The sequence below is a fragment of the Festucalex cinctus genome, chromosome 15 (assembly GCF_051991245.1).
Source record: "Festucalex cinctus isolate MCC-2025b chromosome 15, RoL_Fcin_1.0, whole genome shotgun sequence".
Classification (NCBI taxonomy): Eukaryota; Metazoa; Chordata; class Actinopteri; order Syngnathiformes; family Syngnathidae; genus Festucalex; species Festucalex cinctus.
The window spans coordinates 24,034,791-24,055,957 of record NC_135425.1 but is presented as its reverse complement, the minus strand read 5'-3'; the positions used below and the strand labels follow the sequence as shown (position 1 = coordinate 24,055,957).

General features: G+C 39.2%; 1 protein-coding gene across 12 annotated transcripts in view; it reads left to right on the top strand.

Moving 5' to 3' along the window:
* dab2ipb (DAB2 interacting protein b) overlaps positions 1-21,167 on the top strand; it is a 77,540-nt gene that overhangs the window by 34,519 nt on the left and 21,854 nt on the right. For 6 of the 12 annotated variants that reach the window (XM_077497372.1, XM_077497373.1, XM_077497369.1 and 3 more), the window contains 2 exons: positions 2,566-2,693; positions 9,395-9,513. In XM_077497372.1, the coding sequence (XP_077353498.1) occupies positions 2,566-2,693; positions 9,395-9,513 (247 nt within the window). Of the gene's footprint in view, positions 1-2,565; positions 2,694-9,021; positions 9,148-9,394; positions 9,514-17,386; positions 17,764-21,167 lie in introns of those variants that run through there. The other 6 variants (XM_077497371.1, XM_077497376.1, XM_077497379.1 and 3 more) reach the window with 3 other exon arrangements.

The window sequence follows — 21,167 nt, the reverse complement described above, 5'->3', positions numbered from 1 at the left end:
TATTTATTAACAATAAATTATGGTAAAACTACATACTGTAGTTTCACATCTGCCATGTCATAAAATTACTAGCTGTAACTAGTATTGTTCCGCTACCGATACTGGTATCGGCAGAGGCCCCGATAATGCATTAAAAGAGTGGTATCGGTGAGTACGAACAAGTAAGATGCCGATACCATTAATTCCAACGCTAATATAGAACTTTGGATGCAGAATCTTGTGTCTTGCTCATGCACGACATTCACTGATATGTGACATGTTCATGTAGAAAGTATGGATATCTATTTTCAAATGTTGGGATTAAAAGTAAAAAGTACAGTAATGAAGTATTTGTACTTGTGTACTTTTTTACCCCCACAACTGTTAAATACTGTTAAATTGGCTCACAAGAGCCTTATCATCCTGTGGCAGTTTATTCAGCACAATTCCGACTCCATTCTAGTATCTCCTCGGGTGAGGAAGGAAAAAAAAACAAAACAATGACATGGCTCATCATTTCAGCAAAAAAACGCCGTCAATGTCATGCTAACTAACAACTTCCTCTCATCTAACAAGGTTTGAGTCGCCTGCATGGTTTGCTTTTTTGTTTTTGTTTTCTTGACGGGCTCGTTCATAGCCATTAGCCTTTTTCCGTCTACGGTCGTTTGCAAGTGGGAATGTCCCGTGTCGGCCTCGCCTCCGAGGTTTTAGATGGTGGCCGGTCGGTGCAGCGTTCCACACAGAGGAAATGTGCGGCGTGACCTATATTAGTGAATGTTAATGGGGGAAGGAAGCAGCGGGAAAGGAGGGTGCGGCGTTGGTTGGATGGTCAAGAAGCTGGTGCTTGCTGTCATCTTGTCTATCAGCTTATAATTTGGAATGCAATACTTTTGCAATCAAGGATATAGGTGTTCCTTTAAAATTGTCTGTCACTGATTTTTTTTTTTTTTTAAACATGTTCAAAATTTCCTCGCGGCTTGAAAAAACATTAAGATGGTTTAGAGAACCATTGAGACTGTTTGGGAATGTTTCGAAAACCTTGAACGAACCCTGACGTGAAATCAACATCCTCTAGCGTCGCAAGCGTTCTCCCCTCAGTGGGATACGGACTTAAAAACAAAACCCTACTAACTAAATAAAAAAAAAAAAATGAAAAAAAAACAGCCCCCAGTTAGATTCCCTTAACAAGAAATTTGGCAGGCATGTGTATCATGAGTAGACCCACAAAAATGTTTCTACACACCAGTTGTGAAAAGGCACAGGAAGTCAGCCATTTTGATCTGAAGAGGTCGTTGAGGATAGTTTTTAATATTCTTAGGGGTCCTTCAAAGACGAATTTATCCTCGAGATTTTGTCTGATCGCAACTAAATTTACATCATGTATTCTAAACAGATAAATAAATCTAAACTATAAAGCGTTTGCGTTTTCGTGATTGCGTGTGAGTAGAGCATGGCGGCAGTTGGATGAGATGCCATTAAACACAAGACCCGGCAAACTAGATAAATAGTCAAACCCAAAGTCAGTTTTACATAGCAACAAGAAATTTGGTGGGCATGTCTATCATGACTAGACGGACACGCAAAAAAAGCCTCACAAAGCTATGCTGTAAAAGACACAGTCTGCCATTTTGGTTTAAAGCAGCCATTTTGGGATCATCTCAGACCTTATATGTCATTCAAAACCAACATTGTCTAAGTAATTTTGTTGCTGATAATTATGATTACAATATGTACTTAAAGTGGATGGAGTATGGCGCCAAAGTTTCAGAAAGAGTTACAGTTACAGTATTCATGTTTTGTTTCCCTCCTATTAAATGTCTTTGATGCTTGTGTGCATGTTGTTTCAATTAAAGTTTAAAAAAAAACCAAAAAAAACAAAAAAAACGTTTTCATCGTAGTAAACGCTCCCGGATCCAGATGGTCCTGACAGAAAAAAAAAGAGATCTGACTGGTGTGTTGGGAGAGTAAATCTGTTCTGTCTTCGTGTTTACGTTGACGCCGGGCGGCGAGGTGGGCGTTTTTTTTGCGACGGAAGGTAGCAAGCTGCGCAGCCAGAAGCTGCGATTCCTCCGTCTGCCGGGCCAAGTTACGCCCCGCCGCTTATTCCGTCAGCAGGCCCGTTAAACAGCAGACGGCTAATTCGGCGCAGGCTAACAGACAGGGTGACGCTGACGAGTATGGAAATCTTTAAAGCGCGCGTGTCAAACAACACAAAACATGCACATTGGTATACAGTAAACTCCCATGAGTAATTAAAAAATATATGTATATATTTTTTTAGAATTGCCTATATCAATGGTTCCACCTCATAAAAATACCTGCTGCCTTAATGACTGCCATTAAAATACAATAGCATAGTTAGCATAGTTTATATTCCTAAAAATTACATTTAATATTATTGTAAGACACTAACAATATGTACAGAATATTGAACATTAAAGCTGAACTTAAATATTGATTCAATTACGTGCAAATTGCTACATAAACTAAAAGATCATGTATTTATTGTACATAAAACGTCAAACCATCACATCTGTCTTTGATTTAACCTATTTTATTTTATTTTTTATTGTATTTTTTTTGCAGAGTCTCCTCCAGAGAGGTCCGGGCGCCGACGCAGCATGCCCGGCAGCCCGACGGACAAAACCCCGCCTGCCATGGAGGCCACGTCGGCCTCTGCCGCCGCTACGCCATTCAGAGTCACCGTGAGTACTGTGAGTCTGTCTTTTTGGTTCTTTTTGTTTTATGTTTATCTTGTGGTGGTAATACTTGGATATACTTACTGGCATGTCTTGCCGTCGGTGAATACGTTGAAAGAGCAACATCGCGGATACAAGCGACTGAAATTTGGATGGGACCATTTCGTGCTTACTGGCTTTGTGAACCAACCCCATTTTTTTTTTTTTCTGCACTCGACTAATGTTATTTAACGCATTCACTTGCAGCCATTTTCATTGTCCCCTTCACTGGCGGCTGTTTTACTGGATTTTGACTGATTTATTGTGTTCTATTGCTATAAAAATATGGAACCTACCAAAAGAAAGATTAAACCGGTAGTCTCTTCTTTCATCAGGACAAAAAAAGTCTATTTCTATCTGTTTCCATTTTGCACCAATTAGCATTATAATATAGATATAGTTTTAACATTATTCACAAATCTGCTTAAAACTGTGGGGGAAAACAGCCTGCTGCAACATGCCTTGGTTGATCTCTTATACTCTGCTGCCACCTGCTGGGCCTGGCCATTTTTGTAATAACTACCAATACTTCAACCGTCGTCTTCAGTTCAGAGGCTGCATCAAAGCCGTCAGTATGCTCTAGCATAAAAAAAAAAAAAAGTATAAATGCGTCTTTGGGAGAATGGTAATATTTAAAATAGAACGTATATATACGTTTTTGGGAGCAAATTAGTTAACAAGCTAGTACAAAGCTAGTATTAAAACTAATTCTGCAACCGTTCTTTGCAGTTGAGAGGCTGCATCAAAGCCTTCTGTATGCTCTAGCATAAAAAAAAACACACACAAAAAAAAAAACATATTTATACGTTTTTGGGAGCAAATGAGTTAATATCGAACAAAAACAAAAGGTTCAGAACGTCCCAGGGTCAGCCACATCGCTTATAAAGTTAACCAAAAATTTTAATAAATAGTTCCCTGAGATTAAAATGGTTTTAGATTTACCTTTTATCATCCGGCAGATTTTTTTTATAAAGACTGATACCGGTACTTGTCAAAATGCCCACTATCGGCAGTATCCCTAAACTATAATGCAAAGTCCAAAAACTATTCCAACTCTGACTTCTACTTAAGCGCAGCATGTGAGTACTTTTGCCACCGTCAAGCAGAGAGTCTCAGTCTGCCATCCAGATGGACGCGATGTGAGCTCCGACTGGCTTTGATGAAGTGGAAACGCATTTTTTTTTTTTTTGATGTTCACCGCCGAGGGTTTGGGTTTGAGCGTGTCCGCGCAAGTCCTCGGCAGATTTCGCTTTCATTTCTCGCTGCGTGACATCAAAGCCGGTTCAGGCGAGCGCATGCCGGTCAATGTACAACGCTCACGCGCACGCACGCAGACAGTGTTTATCATTTTTATTCTGGTGCAATATGCCGAGCGCCACGTTTAATTCCGTAGACAAACAGGCGGTTAATTGAGTGGAAAATGTGGTGGAGTCATCAATTTGAAGCTAATTAGCAATTAGCAGTGGGTATTTGCATAAAGAAGAAACGAGCCAGGAGGCACAGCAGAGGTGAAGTGTAAACACTGGAGAGTGCATACAGTAGCATGGTGTGTCAAATTGACTCATTTTGAAGTATACAAATCTAGAAAAATAAATGTGAAAGAAATTTAAGATTAAACTTCTTCCCAAGACTTTTGTTATTTAATCTCCATTTGTATGCCGGTGTACTAAACAGATGGGCAAGCTTTTTTTTTCTTTTTTTTTCCCCCTATGCCATCTAAGATTTTTTTTATTGGGATCATGCTGAGATTTATATCGCTGTCTTCTCTACATTAATAATTATACGTCTCCTCGTATTCACTTTGGAAAATCTTTGGAATGTTATGCGGGAGTCCTTTACTGTAGCTGCTGGGAACAGTGGGATGCCTTTGGTGCACATTACTGCTTTTAGCTAACGCAGAGAAAAAAAAAAAAAAAAAAGACCCTCTCGATGCTCTCTCTCCTCACGGAAGAGTCGGCGGCAACATCTAAAGTGCTCCTGAGCTAAATCTGTCAAAATGTTTTTCCGTCACCTTGTTTGGTAGAGACGACGCTCGGAAAGGAAGCGGCACTCAAACTTCTCCACTGTCTTCAAAGTTCCACTTCCCTAATATAGATGAAAAATAAATAAATCACGGACAATTGATAAATGCAAGGATAATAATTGCTGATTTGTGTCCAACAGTAATCTCAAATTTGCCTGAAAAGCACCCAAAAAAAGATCTTGTTTTTTTAAAACTATAATTTTTTGAAATGATAAAGTAGCTAAATTTTTGTGGACTTTTTTTTTTTTTTTTTCAAAATAAAATTACTTTTTTTATTGAGAGAGAAAAAAAAGACTTAAAAAGTTTTTTAAAAAATTGCGAAAATTTCGATACAGATTATTTTGGCAACTTTTTTTAGGCAAATTGTGGATAAAAAAACGGAAGGAAATTAAATTCACATAAAACATTTCACATATTTATAAAGTATTAAATATTTAAAGCTTTGAAACTATATTTTTCTTAAAAAAATAGACTATTGGAATTTATAGATTTTTAATTTTAAAAAAAAGAAAGGATTTCACATACTGGTTCTGATTTATGACTTATTATTTAGTCATTTGTTATTGTAGCATTGACAATTTGCAGGCCATGTGCTACCATGCCAGTAGAGGGCAGCATATTACCCATTTAGCATTTGCCTAATTGCATTATTTTAATCAGCATTACATGCATCTTTACTTTATCAGTATTGCTGCATTCACTGTTGCATTAACAGGTTCTTTATGGTTTTAATGAATGCTTTTGCTGTTCTTTTTTTTTTTTCCTCGGGTCCATTCATTCAGCTTCCACTCGCAGTCATTTTCTCAGTCCATATTTTCTTACCCAGGCAACTCATTTCTATTTCTGTCCCCCAATTTTCTCAACATGCTTCTTTTTGTTACTCCCCTTCGGCATGTCTTTTTCTCTTGTCGTTTCAGCCTCTTGACGAAGGCAAATTAAATGCACTTTGCAGTACCGTCAACCAGCCGTGGCGATGACCGCCCCCCCCAAGGGTGTGAGTGGGGTTAATGTAGGCGTAAGTACGGGGACTGATTGAAAGTTAGAGAAGAGAGGTTCCAATGAGAGAGTACTGACATGCCGATGGGAAATAACTCAGCCGTTCTGGTCATCATCATTGTCCACACTTGGAAGATACTTTTGGGGGGGGTTTCTGTTTGTTTTTTTTACAATGAAAAATCCGAACTATTACAACTCTGGTTTGTTTATTTTAGAGTGAGCGTATGCTGAGTCATGGTCAATTAATTGAACAGCAACCTCTTTTGCTACATGAACCCGTTTCACATAAAGACATACACAGACCATCATAGAAAGAAATAAAAGCAAATGATTAAAAATACAGCTCACTGCTACACTAATTATAGTAAGCTGTGTAATTAGTTAGTTAGCCATGCGTGTGTTTCTTTTCAACAAACAGGGCTGTCTCAGTTTCTTTCATAGCATAGTGTGTTGGGAGATGGCTCTAAAAAAAAAAAAAAACATGTCACAGTAAGCATGACAAATGTACGCAAATAGGTAACTCTTTGATCGCCAAAAACGTTTATTAGTAAAATCAAGATGTATGCTGCCATAAACGTTAAATGACATCAACTGTTTTTTGTTTTTGTTTTGTTTTTTTTCAATTAATTGGAAGTGTAAAATCTAAGTGCAGCACTGCCTGGTCAATGGGTTATGGAATCAAAAACACCAACTAACTATGGCCAGCAGATGGCAGCATTGTGTCTCTTCAGTGGGCTGCCAGTGTATGGAATTACAGTGATGCATGACGGAATCTGATGAAATCGAACGTTTTCAATGATGAGGAGAATGATCAAAGCCTTTGTCACATTAAATCTAATTCACAGAGCATCACTAAACAAAAAATATATGAGTGTCAAAGTCACTGTTGTGGAGAAAATGTATCTTTTTACAAAAAGCTTATTTTCTCCTTGTCTTTTCAATTTTTGTTTGTTTAATGGTAATTTCTTAAGAACGGAATAAGGTAGAAACATACTTTGTTTTCCTAATGAAAGAATGAAATGCGATCTTTCATTTGGTACCCACATTGTATTTGTAGTAAAAGCACACAATATTCTGTTAGCCTTAAAATATGAGTTAAAATGCTCGAAATCGGCTGCTACGGTGGATGTTTTTTTTGTTTTTGTTTTTTTTTTTTTTTTAATAATGTGTGGCAGTAAAAGAGCTAAGGATAGTCTTTGGGGGAAAACAAACTTACATGATTTCACAATTTATTTGCTATTTTTTATTTATTTATTTTAAGCGTACTCGATTTGTTTCCTGGCGACAGGTTCCTGTTGCAGCAAACAAAAGGCCTGTGTTGAAGTGCCTGTCATAAAGTTGCTCACTAATTATCTTTCAAAGCCTTGGGCGACCTATCCGTCTTTGGCGGGTAATTACACAGGTGCCTTAATGGGCCAACTGTGACGGCGTTACGTAGTTTGACTGCCGTGTAATAAACATGATGATGCGAGGAGTCGAGGACGTCGCAGAACAATAGAAATGGTAGATAAACATGTCGGCGGGAGGGCGGGCGAAGACAAAACAAGGCAGCGGTGGGACCAAACAAGACTCAGCAGTCAGGTGAAGACCTCAGCAAGATTGATTGAGGTGGGAGCAGTTGACGTTAAGCACAAAATAAGATCAGTGATTTGATGACAATCTTTTTGCGTTTTCCACTACAGTTGTACACTAATTATAAACGTTTTAGCAACTGTTACTTTACCACACATGCACACAAACTGGGAACTGGATCATCATTAGCTTTTGTTTGAGCATTTTCTGCACCGTCAATTTGAATTCATGTCTTGTTTTGAAATATAGGGGTGAAAACTGAAACATGCTTTTAAGTGGCAAAATAATTGACAATTATTCAAATAAACGCTAGTTGCAGCCCTAATTAACTCATTCACTCTCAGCCATTTTCACAGAAGCAATCCCGTTCGCTCCCGGCTGTTTTACTGTATTTTGACTGATTTTGCAAGGTCCACAGAATATTGTGTTCTATTGCTATAAACACATGGAACTCATCAAAAGAAAGATCTCTTCTTCTTTCATCAGAAATCTGTCTTCACAAATCTGTTTAGAATTGTGGGGAAATCAGCTTGTTTTCAACATGGCCCCAGTTGATCTCCTTTGCTCTGCTGCCACCTGGTGGCCATTTGTGTAATAACTACCATTTCTGCAACCATTCTCTGCTGTTGAGAGGCTGCACCAAAGCCTTCTATATGTTCTAGCATTAAAAAAAAAAAAAAGTATAAATACGTCTTTGGGACACTTAAAACATTTTAAAAAAACATATTTATACGTTATTGGGAGCAAATGAGTTAAATATCATTGGTTATCTTTATTGATGGAAACATAATAAATGGAAATGCAAGCGAATAAAATCACCTTTGTTGCTTTTAAGCATTTAGCTAAGCATCGCTAAAGACAGCTAGCACCAACTGCTATCTGCTATAATTCATTGTCACTGGCTGTCATTAATGCTAGTAGTGACAGAATAAACAGAAACACAGGCAAAAGTAAAAATAATAATTACGTCGCTCTGTTGCTTTTTAGCATTTAGCTCAGCCTAGCTAAAGGCAGCTATCCTCAGCCACCTTGCTAATCTTGGCTCTCATTCATTATCATTTTATATATTTAATGCTAGTGAGAAACAGAAACACAGGCTAAAAAAAATAAAGACAGCTGATAATCTCATCTACCTTGCTAATCTTGGCTATAATTCATTGTCATTGCAGTGGTTATTGTTAATGCTGGTAACAAACAGAAACACAGGTTTTAGCATATAGCTTAGCATTGCTAATGACAGCTAATCACAGCACCCTCACCGGTCATCACGCGTTTTGTTAGTTTGTTTATAACGTTTTCCTTAAGTTTCATATAAAAGCAGGAGCAAAGAAATGGAAACATTTAGAGCTAGGTGCTTTGAGCTTCTCCAGGACAAAAATAGTCATCAGTTGCGCATGGTTACATAAACATGCTACATTTAATTAGCACTTCGCAATCATCCTTATTCAACCCCCCGCTTCTCTCGCCAAATCAAAGCAGCCTCGTGTCTCGGCAAACACTGGCACCATCCTGCCAGTTTTTTCTTTTTTTTTCTTTTTCTTAATATTCTTCTCGCTCCAAATGCCAGCTGACAGTTGCCATGGCGACGGCGGGGCGCTTGGGGAGCGCGATTGCAGATGTTCGGCAGGGTGAAAGTAAACGCATTCAGACAAAGAAGTGGAGTGAAAAAAAAAAAAAAAAACAGAAGGGAAGGCGCGTATCCGGCGAATTAGCGCCTGATTATTGTGTTTGAATAGTAACCAGTCACAGCTAGACCGTGATGTCATTAGCGGGGAACCACAACATGTAATCTTTGAATGACGGAGATGGTTGCTGGCGTCGCATCACTTTTAAGTTCAGGTAATGTCTTTCACCTTGTCCTGACTTTACCTGCTGGAACATGAAAAACGGGGCTCGTAAACGGCGGACAAATCGGGTGCGCTGACTCTGTTGGGATGTTGAAGGGAATGTGTGGCTTTAAAAAGTAAATGTCATGTTTGTTTGAAGAAACAGGATGCATGTTATTGGCTTTAGAAAAGCTGTTTTTGGTCAAAATGTGAGAACGTATCACAAGTTTTTTCTTCTTCTTTTTTTTGGCCCCCTGCAGGGCTTCCTGAGTCGGCGGCTGAAGGGCTCCATCAAACGTACCAAGAGTCAACCCAAGCTGGACCGCAACTCCAGCTTCAGGCACATTTTGCCGGGCTTCAGGAACGTGGACAATGACAGGTGGGTCAAAGTGGGACAGCGGGAGGTGAGAGCTGCAGTGTTGTTGGATGCTACCGCTTGAGTTTGTGGTTGTTGTTGTGTTTTTATGACAATAGTGATTTTTTTGTTTTTTTTGTTTTGAGGCCGCATGGTGCCGATTGCAGAAACTGCTGCTTGTGATTTTTGAGGTTTGAAAAATCCAAAATACATCAAGTGAATTGAGGAGCTTCACTCAGACAAATAGTGCAAAAGTAGTGCTTTGGAGACTTCACGTGGCATCTTGGTGCCAAGGAACTATGCTGAATTGAGTTGAGGAATTTCAGTCAAAAAAGGTAGTGGTTTGCCGCCTTATTGCCATTTGCAGCAGAGGTCCCTATCCCTCACAAAAAGTGGGGCTTTATATTTGTATATAATTAAATGAAAAGATAATTTCACTGTGTATTTTTTTATTTTTATTTTATTTTTTTTACTTTTGTTTTTGCTTTGGTACAAATTTGTATTTATTTATTTATTTTTTTAATGGATTTTTGTACATAAGAAAGGCTGGCTAGAGTTGTGCACCTTCAGTGTACTACTAAAAGAAACGCAGTGGAAATTAAAAAATCTAAATATAGATCATAAACAATGTTAGACTTGAGAACGTTATGTACATTTTACCACTGGCGACTACCCCCTTTCATACTGTCTACGGCACTGCGATCTCCTATAGGAAGCCAGATGATGAAACTCTCCCGGGAGGTTTTCTCCCATGCTGGGAAATGGGATGCGAGAGGAGTCGACATCCCCCCGCGGGGTGCCGATCGTGGCGGTCGGGGATGAAAGGGGTGGAGGGGGCGGGGCTATGGTAGATGATGAAACGTGGGAGGAGAGAGGGACTAGGGAATTTCATACCCGGAAAGAAAAATAAAAAATTCCTGCTGCTATGTGCAGATACAGTATGTACGTACAGGGAGCAGTTTGATTGCACATGTAATACGTATTCATAAAAAACATTACACCCTCCCTCCACTACGCCACTGTGTATTGTATTGGCCTATGGTGTTTTTAAAAAAAAAAAATTTTATGAACCCCCCGAGGCCGACTAGAGGGAGCGAGCTGCAGATGAGGAGCAGAAGCAGCTGAACTCCCAAAATGAAATATTCAGCCATGATAATCAGAGGCTGGGCAGTCACTGGACACTTCTATATTTAGCACAACACGCACACACCAAAGGAAATGATGAAAATCCTGGGTCAGACACTATCAGAAAATATCGCTTCGAGTATCCACGCAATGTTTTGAGTAACAAAGAAACATTCATGTTGTACAGTACAAGTGTAAATAAAACTAATATTTAGTTCATGAAAATATTGAACTTTTTTTTTTCTCAAATATCAAATTTATTTTTTCATAAAATCTGACAATTTTTTAGTCTTTATTATACAAAGGTTTGCGAACATTTTCATTTAGATTATTCACTAACATTAAAAAAATAGAAAATGACCATTTGAAGCAATTAACCTAACGTACGTTTGTGTAAACCTTTTTAAAGTATTTTTTATTATTATTTTTAATTAAGCATCAAACACTTTAGGAGTCTTCAATGAACATAATGTGCAGCTTTTCAAACATCAAAAGTTAATTTGTCTTCAATGTCCCTTTAATCCACGTTTTCATAAACTTCCAAAACAATTGCACAACCCAGCTTCGATTCACAGGATTAGCAACAAGTGCTGGAGTTGTGTCAACAGGTGGCGCTGTCAGAGCGTGTGTGTGTGTGTGTGTGTGTGTGTGTGTGTGTGTGTGTGTGTGTGTGTGTGTGCGTGCATGCGTGCGTGCGTGCGTGCGTGCTCACTGGGGTCGCTCGGCTTTTGGTGGGGTGCCACATCTGTCCATATTTCCAATAAAGTGATGACATTTGGAGTTATTAAATTGTGTAAACATACCCCAGGTGCTGTGACCGCAATATACAGGATCAAGCTCCCCCGCCGCTCCCTATTAACCCTTCCCATGCACATCTGAATTTTGGTTTTATTGTGGGCACTTTAGAAGGATACTTAATAGAATTTATTATTTCATGTTTGCCTTGACGCTTACGTAACCTAATGTACATATTTTTGTTAACGACAAAATACATGTTTTCAGAGAAAAACTTCAATTAATGTTTTTCATAAACCCGGCACTTAACCTAATGTATGTGTTTTTCAAATCAAAGGCAATTTAGTCTTCAACAAAGCTGTGTATTTTTGCGTAAACATTTGAGACTCTTTAGTTCAATAAACGCACGTTTTTGTCACACATTAGAAAGCTACTTAAGACTGGTGCCTCTTTATTTAATGTTGACTTGACGTTAATGTAACCTAACATGACAATTTTCATCAGAAATTTTTGAAAAATAAATACTTGTACGTTTTCAGAAAAAAAAACATACTACATAATTAATGTATGTATTTTTTGTAAACATTCCAAGTCATTTCCAAGTCACTTACATGTTTTTTGAAAACACTGAAAGCAAGTTAGTCTTCAGCAAAGCTAATGTACATTTTTATGTAATAATTGAGAGAAAATTAGTCTGCACATATTGTAAAAATCTCAGACAATTTAGTCTTCAGTGACCCTAGCGCGCGTGTTCACAAACGTTTTGAGAACATAAAAGACAATAAGTCTTCAATTAAAGTATTAAAAGTCTTCAATTAAATTATTGAAGCATGTGTAGTTGTGATTAACACAAACAAGAATGTTCAGTGAAGCTAACGTACGTCATTTGAAACATCAAAGAATGAGCCTGGCGTACATTTTTCTAAACACCGAAGATGCTTTAAGTTTCGGATGCTAATGATTTCATGTTTTTTACGAAGGCCATCAGTCAGTTCTTGAAAGGAGATTGAAACTAAGAGTAATTCAAGCGTTAATTCTTTCCTTCTCACTTTTTGAGTGGCGATTTTGAGTGTTTTTAAGCCAAGGACATGCTCGATTTTTTATTTTTTTTTTGTCTCTCTTTTTTTATTTGTTGAAGTTTTTTCGCTCTGTTTCCATAAACAACGTTCTAAGCTGTTGTCCACGGATACCGCGTGTCTGCTAATACATTTACAGCCGATAGTGGATGACTGTGCCGTTCTATTAAGACGCTGCGCTGTGTCAAGTGTGTCCAGACTTGAAACCGTCTGAAAAGGTTTCTCTTACATTCCCTGTCATCTGCTGCGCACCATCTGGCCGTCTTTTTAACACTGCGGAGCTAATTACGAGACATTTTCATTCATGTGGAAATAATTGTAAATCAGCAAGAAAATCAGTTCTCGGTGGACTATGCTAAATCAAGACCCATGCTCAAAAAAACGGAATGGATCGTTCAATGGAAAAGGATAGTTAACTTAAAAAAAAATAAAAATAAATAAAAAATCACAAGTTTTGCTAATCATAACAATGGTTACCACGGACATTGGCGCCGTGCGCTCATCCGTCCGCGTTGATATCCGAGCCCACCGGGGGCTTCTTTGAGCTTCTTCCTCCACTCAACTCTTTTATTCGCTTGGGTTAATGAGCTGTAATGGATGAGCCTCGAGTGTGATGGGAACGCTGAGAAGCTCTCAATGCTGCGTACCACCCACAATATATCTTGGACTTTTACATTTACAATTTTTCAAGTAGTTTAATACTAACATGTGAAACATCATAGGCAGGCTAGCATACATTAGCATAGATGTCACCGTGAAAGGCCCATAATCTCTCAGCTCTCTACTCGTTGGGGACCTTCTCTGCCTCTTCTTCTTGGCCTTAACATTCACTGCCAGCCATTTTAGATGATATTTTAGTTCTTCTCGTTCACGCATCAGTTCATTGAAAATAAATTTCGAACACTACTCAGGTCAACCATAATATATAATCAACAAATAAATAATAAAAAAGATGAGTGTAATTTTTTTCCCCACACCAAAACAATGTATCATGGAATATACTGTTTTTCTAATGACCATCAGTTTTTCTCTGATGCACAGCCGGGATACAATGAAGGCAATATTCCGTAAGGCCCGACTGTTTAAGTTACAGTTCTATATAATTGATTGACATTAGCTCTTTAACTCTTTTACTGCCACGTTATCAAAACAAAAAACTTTGATATGACAAAGGCTTTGATCATTCACGAAAAGAGATACAATGCTTCCATCTGCTGGCCATAGAGTGTTTTTGATTCCACAACCCATTGACCAGGCAAGCGCTGCACTTAGACGTTGCACTGAGAAAAACAATAAAATAAAAAAGTTAATTGACATCATTTAACGTTTATGGCGGCATACGTCGTGATTTTACTGATCGTTATTAAACGATTTTGGCGGTCAAAGAGTTCAAAATCAGCAAAAACCATTTGGGTTGAATTTTACATGATAACAAAAACAAAGGCACCATTTTTTCTATCTCTTGGAAAATTTAACGTTACTGTTGTAAGCGTTAAGGGACCAAATTTAACTTTATTCTGCTAAATACCACAATCAGGAAAACGGCCTCCAAAGATCAAGAACTCATGTCCCTAATATAATAACATAAAAGAGAGAGGCTAATCTATACTCACAAAACATTCAAACAACATTGCAAAATGATGAACTCTCAACATAGGACGCTATATACTGGGTACTGAATCATAGCAAAATCATAACGCGGCCTTTCATCATCATCATTAAAATGCGACGAGATTCAGTACGGGCATGACAGCCTTCAAAAGAGCGACGGGGCTGTTGTCGTGATCGAGCATTTATGAAGCCTTCAAACGGCGCTCTTATCTCCCATCCTTCCCCTTCTGGGGCCCCATGTCTTTTTAAACCAACTTTTAAAGCCAGATTCACAGTTTCCGAGAAGAAGATCTAAAAAAAAATAAAATGTCGAAAGTTAAGAATGTCACAAGTTGGCGACCACTGTGAAGGATTTGACCCAATTTTACTGAAATTATATTCATCTACAGCAGTAATCTTTGTTATGTGTGGTGACAGGCAAATAATGAAATGGTCATCCACTAGATGGCACAAGGTTCAATAAACCTGCATCCACTTGTTACCATTTACTGCTTAGTTTTGGGTTATCACATAAGTGCTTGATTAATCACAAATAATCACCAATATTCAAAAGAAACAATTTTCTATGTATTAATACACCATTCAAATGTCTATTTTTATCCTCATCTACAAATGACCTGGCCCATTTGTCCATTTTAAAAATCGAATGTGGCCCCTGAGCACAAACCTTTGCTTACCTCCACTTTAGAGGAATTAGACTAATTATGCAAACGATCCCATAGCTTTATCCAAAGCCTGCGCTTATCGGGTTTCATATCAAATGTTCATTTTGATTGGAAAAATAATAATCCTGATGAATTCAGACTGCCTGCCTGTACGATCCAAAGAGTGTGAATGCTTGTTGCCTGTTAATATAATGCAATTAAATCAGTAGTCTTAAATACTACTTGGCCCTGTTGCTGCACAACAAGTTAGTGTGTTTGAGGAGTTGAGGTAAAGCAGCAGAGAGCTTTTCAAGGTTGAAATTTCTGCAGCTTTTTATTTTTTCCTGCTGAAAAAAACACAGCCCTGTAATTTAATTTATCTGTGTTTCTTTATTGCCTACGTTACTAGCTAGCTGTAGCTTAGCAGACAAATTTTGACAACACAGCTGTAAAAAAATAAAAATAAAAACTGATATTCAATACATTTGAAATAGCATCATATTGTTTCACACCTATTAAAATTAGTTTGCATTTTTTTAAATAAATATGCAGCCAAAACAGCATCTTACAAATTTTGTCCACCAAAAGTAATGTGCAAAAAAAAAAAAAAAAAAGATATGTTTAAAATGTTAACATTTTCAAATAAACTAGTGGCCAAAAGAGGACATCATCTGATTTTTGTACACAAAAATTAAGTCTTCATTTAGTTTTTTCCCCTGACGTTTTTTTTTTTTTTGCTTTGTTTTGTTTTTTTAGTTTTTCCTTGCCCTTTTGTGATTCGATCAAAAGATGTCCTTGATATTTGTCAACTGAAGCCCTTTGAGACTTTTGTGAGATTAAGCGCTATATAAATACACTTGACTTATTTTTATTTTATATCATCTGAAGCAACAATGCAGTTACTTCAAAATGCTTTCACTCGCCGACCCAGTTATCATTTTTGTACAAACAACTCAGCGAAAACAATATGCTATGATGATTTGTATGTAAAAAAAAAAAAAAAAAAAAAAAAAATCTCTGTCAGCTAGCTTAATGCTAACCTAATTCAAAACAGGTGGACGAACTAAAATTAGCATAGATGTTAGGGTAATTTTAAACCTTCAAACAACTGCTACTTTAACACACACATGGAGCAGCAACACATACAAAAAAAAAATTCTGTTGTGTGAGATTGATTGATGACTATTAAAATGGCAAAACGTCATCTAGGAGCACTCAGCACTGCCTGGCATGTTTGTGGCACAAAATGGTACTGCAATGAATGCTACACTAAATTAGTAGGCCTTAAAAACAATCATGTTAAATTCTGCAACTTAGTGGGGGTGCAACATATGAATCATGATAACCTATGTTTTTTATTTTGTTTGTTTTTTAACTCCTCCTCACCCCTTATGTCGGTTACATTGTGTTGGCGTGCGTGTTGATACTGTTTGTCCGCAAAAGAATAGTGTGAATGATGTCATTTTTGATGACATCATTCAGCAGAGACGTGCAGGGAGTGAATAGCGGGGTTGGAGCTGTCACCAGAGCTGCACTTCGTTCATTAGTGGTGGTCCAAGAAGTAGCCCAATTTATTTTTATTTTTTTAACTACTTAATCATTCTCACTGGATAATTGCGGACTACTGAATATAAGCAACAACAGCTGACTGGGGGACAGCAATTCAACTTGCACCACAGCTGACAGGACAAAGAGCACCAGTGGAGCCACATGGGGAGGGTGGGTAGTGGGCAAGACTATGCTGGCCCATAGACGTACATACATAGATAAGCTCAGTCAGTGGCTTAGCCACATTGCATGTGGCAGATCAACTTATGAATGGTTGCCATAGAGATACAGAAACACTGGAAGAGTCACAGAAAAACATACAAGTGTACGTCCTTGGACATTTTCAAGGATTAAAAACCTGTTGTGAATTTTGCCATTTAGCTCCCTGTGAGAGAACAGTAAAAAAGTAAATACATGTTTAATGTGCATTGAAGAGATTGCAAATGGTTGAATTTATCATGAAATTTCACCCAAAACCAACAAAAAAAAACTTTCTGCGAGTAGACTAATGTATATAACACACATGTACTACAATACAAAAGGTATTTTGTATACATTTTATGCTAGCAAAGTTTTCTTGTGTTCAAGCGTCCTAATAGTGTTTAAAAGAGTGTGCTTCAATAAATGCAGGTATATCAATGAAGCTATTATTTTTTTAGTATTGCCAGATCTGTTTTTGTTGCAGTTTGAAGAATGCTAAATTACTTTAACATCTATGCTAATGTCTATTTTCATATTCTATGTTAGCATTAAGCTACCAGACTTTAGTTAGATTTCAGTTATTATAAATACAACGTTTGGTTTACGTGTACTTTTAGAGCAAACTTCAACAGGACGTGACAAATAATGACTCTTAACTGGACAGTAAGAACAATAAATAGCATTGTGAGCTATGTCAAATGTTATTTTTATATCATGTGGGTAGGTTTAGAACGCATCCCCGCGATGAACAAATAGTGCAAGTAAATCGCCACTTTGCCACATCCAATATGGCGCAGATGTCCGTTCCAGTGCACAAAGGGCATATCTATGTAGATATGTCTATGAGCTGGCCTGCACCACACACATATCCATGTGCTAGAACACACCCTACCTCCCTCCCGCCACCCCCTTCCCCCTTTCCTCCCTGCATGTACACCACAGCCAGGCTCCTCCCCGCACGAGGAGACAGCGATGGGGAGGCGCAGTCAATCACTGACAGAGAAAGGGAGAGGTTGAGCCGGACGGGAGGACAAAAGGGGGACGAAAACCGCCGTTGTCCACCCACCACCCCCGAACCCAAGCCGGGGAAGTGGGGCACGTAGACGCGGGACTGGAGAGAGTCGTCGTAGCTCTCAACTGGATCAGGAAAAGCAAGGGAGGGGAGGAAGTCAAGCAACAAGAGGGGGGGAGACGGACAAACATAAAAGCATCCATCCCTGCCTCACGGGGGTTCTTCTTCTCCTCCTCCCCCCTCTATCTCTCTCTGCATCCCCTCTTCCTCTTGTCCATCCTTGCAGTCGCTCGCTCGCCCTTTGGAATTCTGACGATGCCTGGTGAGTTCCATCCCGCCGCTTCACGTGCCGTCTGATTGCTTTTGGGTGTTTGGTTTTTTTTTAAGGGAGGGACTGCATCCTGTCTATGTGCGTGTGTCATTATTATATAATTCCCTGTAATTCCCAACAGGCCTCACTTGCAAGGGAGGGATTGTTTTTAATTCCGGTAGAGGCGACCAAGAGATTTCTCTGCAGCCGATAGGGTGTTTCTATCCGTTCCCAGAGAGGTGCTAGCGGGCCGAGGGGTGCAACACGTCCGTCGCGTTGTGTCCGCGGGGACGACATTACTGGTGATACTCTTGGTGGTTAGTCACGGTTTTTGTCTGGCCACTGATGATGAGTCACTCGTGCATTTGTGGATTGTGACGTTCCGTTTGTTATTTAGGGAACTTTTCTTGTGTGCCTGATTCCAAAGGTTTGGATGACTGTTTCAATCATACCTGAGCAAACCACGTGAAGGTTCTGTCCTCAGACACCTGGTACTATCTTAAGAGACTTTCACACGTGGTACTGTAGACAAACCACACAAACAGACCATTTGATCTTGAAAGACTAACATAGTTTCAACATAGTGGTTGCGAGTCGCTTAAACTAGAATCTGGCATGAAGAATTTCACAAATCTGTCCCTTTCACACAGAACCCAATGACTCAGTGGCAGGTTTCCACGGAGTTTTGTCCTATATGTGTTACTGGAGAGAACCAATTTTTTTTTATCTAGTTATGAAATGGTAGCCTGTGAATCTTACACACAGAACCCAACGAAGCGGAACACGACGACACATTTCCATCAAACCAGGTGAACGTGACATTTTTAGATACCTGGTACTTCAGAGAGCCAACAGAACACGATCTTCAGAGACTTTCCAATGAAGTCACATGTTGTTCCTGTTGCTAGTCATTAAAACTAGCATCTTTGGTCAAGAATTTCCACAAAATCCCCTTTCCCTTTCACACATAACGCACTGAAGCGAGACACATTGATTTATTTCCGTCATGTCCAATCAAACTAGTTGAATGTTCCATTTTTAGATACCTGGTTCTGCAGAGAACCAACAGACCACCATCTTAGGAGACTTTCTAATCATATCAAGTCAAATCATCTTTATTTATATAGCCGTCAAATCTTGTTATGGTTACTAGTCGTTAAAACTAGCATCTTTGGTCAAAAGTTTCCACAAAATCCCCTTTTTCCTTTCAGACATAACCCACTGAAGCGAGACACAATGCCTTATTTACGTCATACCTGAGCAAACCAGATGAACATTCCGTCTTTCATCTTTCAAGAAGTCCTAATATGGTCATATCTTGTTCCATTTGCTAACACTATAGCAAAATCCGTTCACAGAGAACTCAGCAAAACAGGACATTGCTGAGACGGCCCTCCAGCAGCAGTCTGCTGTGACATATAAAATAGCTGTAGGACAGCGGCAGTTTCTCGCGGCATAGAACTTAGTCTTTGTTGTTAAATGTGGCACCCAGGACCAGATTTCTGCCATTCCCTTTCACCCAGCAGCCATTTAAATCTGTCAAAATCACAAATCAACCTCCCTATTCTGCGCCTGCTACAATGCAACCTTTTGGCTCCCTTGTCAGTGTAACTCGTTATATAAATATACATGCCGTCGCAGTGCTAAACCTTCAGTCTAAAGGTCGAGTCCTGTTCCTTCTGTCCAAGCCGAGTGGCTGACTTTCTTATCTCCGATTACCGGTTGCACGTTGCTGCGTCTCAGTCCCGGCTTGATTCCACTTGGAATCAGGCTGCAGGAGGAAGACGGTGCAGTCGTCCCTGTCAAGGGGGGCTGGGGGTAATTGCTTGTAAGGTCAGGTTATACTGTAATGGATTAGTCCGTCGCTACTACAGGGAAGCCTAACACAAATGTGCCACTACTACGGCTGTGAATAACCATCTGCACTGCAAATACTCAAAATAAAGAGATATATACTTAATTTAAACAAAATGGCAACATTTAAAAATGAGTTTACCGTATCTACACCCAATAGAAGCAGGTCTTGATGAATTTAAGGAAAATATTAAAGAATGGTTTTCTATGTATGTAGGTAAACGGGCTTAAATTGATCATTTGCTGGGCAGTCGTTTCTCACTTACCCAGTTTAAGCTAAACTTAAGTCATAACCAGTAATAAAAGCTCGCAAGAAAGAATTAATGTCTCATAGCGGAAAATAGTTATAAGGTTGAGAATATAGATGTATTTTTCTGTTATTCACTAAAACACTGTGCCCCCGGTGGTTATCCGGCGCAATTGTGAGTTACTTAATTTATTAATGCTATCCCTAAAACTTTGAGCTCACGAGCTAGCTGGTAGCTAGCATAGTGGCATGGAAATCCCAGTAACGAGTCGTCGCCACCGGAGGATTTAGTGAGTATGTTTTTTGCAACGCAAACATTTAGATGTGTTGTAGCCATAAGATGCTAGCCTAAGTAGTTTTTTTTTTTTCTTCACGCATTCAGAGGACATGCCCTACTACAGTGCTTTATTCCTGCAGTAATGTCAGATTTAGAGCTTTTGTCCCAAAGCTATTGTAGGGAGGAGAAATTGATTGATTTGTTTTACTGAGGCGCCTGTCCAGATTTGTTGGTGTCTTTTTTTTCTGGAAACCAACATAATTTATAGCTAATTATTTTAAAATCGCTGACCCCAGTTTGGAAACCACTGGTTCAGGGACTTATAGTCTTTGCCGTGTCCCTGTACTTTTTACCGGGCATATCATGGCATTGATTCCCCTGGAAGCTAACATTTGTGTCAGTCTTTATTTGTATGCAGACAACCCCCCGCCCCTCGCCGCCAGCCTGAGGGTAGGGGGGGTGCGTGAGAAAACGCTTGTATGCACACGAATGGATGTTCACAATCTAAACGCTTACATGGCATCCTTAGTTGGGCGCGGGGCTCAGAGGCGATCGCGTCTCAAGTCGGGGGTTGGGAGGGAAACGGGATGACAGCGAAGCGAGATGGGAAACCAGGACGTCCGTGAGATGCGAGTGACAAAGCAAAAAAAAATGAAGGAAGAGAAGGTGGAGAGCCCGGTGCCGTAATTACGTCGCGACGGTGTTGGTTCCGCATGACCGCTGCGGTTATGCAACAGTCTTCTAGGAGCGTTCTATGTACGCTGTGTAATTGGCCTCAAAATGCATCGCCGTCCATTTTCTAAAACTCATTGTCCTCTTTACAGTAGTGGGTAAACTACAGCCTATCCCAGTTATCTTTGTGCTGGAGAGACTAGGTACAATTTGCATCCATGGACAATTTAAAATCAACCAGTTAACCAAAACAGACTTTTGGCTTTGGGTTTTGTGGGGCACACCCATGACTGGTCATAAGCCAATCACAGGGCACATGGACAAGTTATAGTATGCAATTAACTGAAACTGACTTTTGACGACACC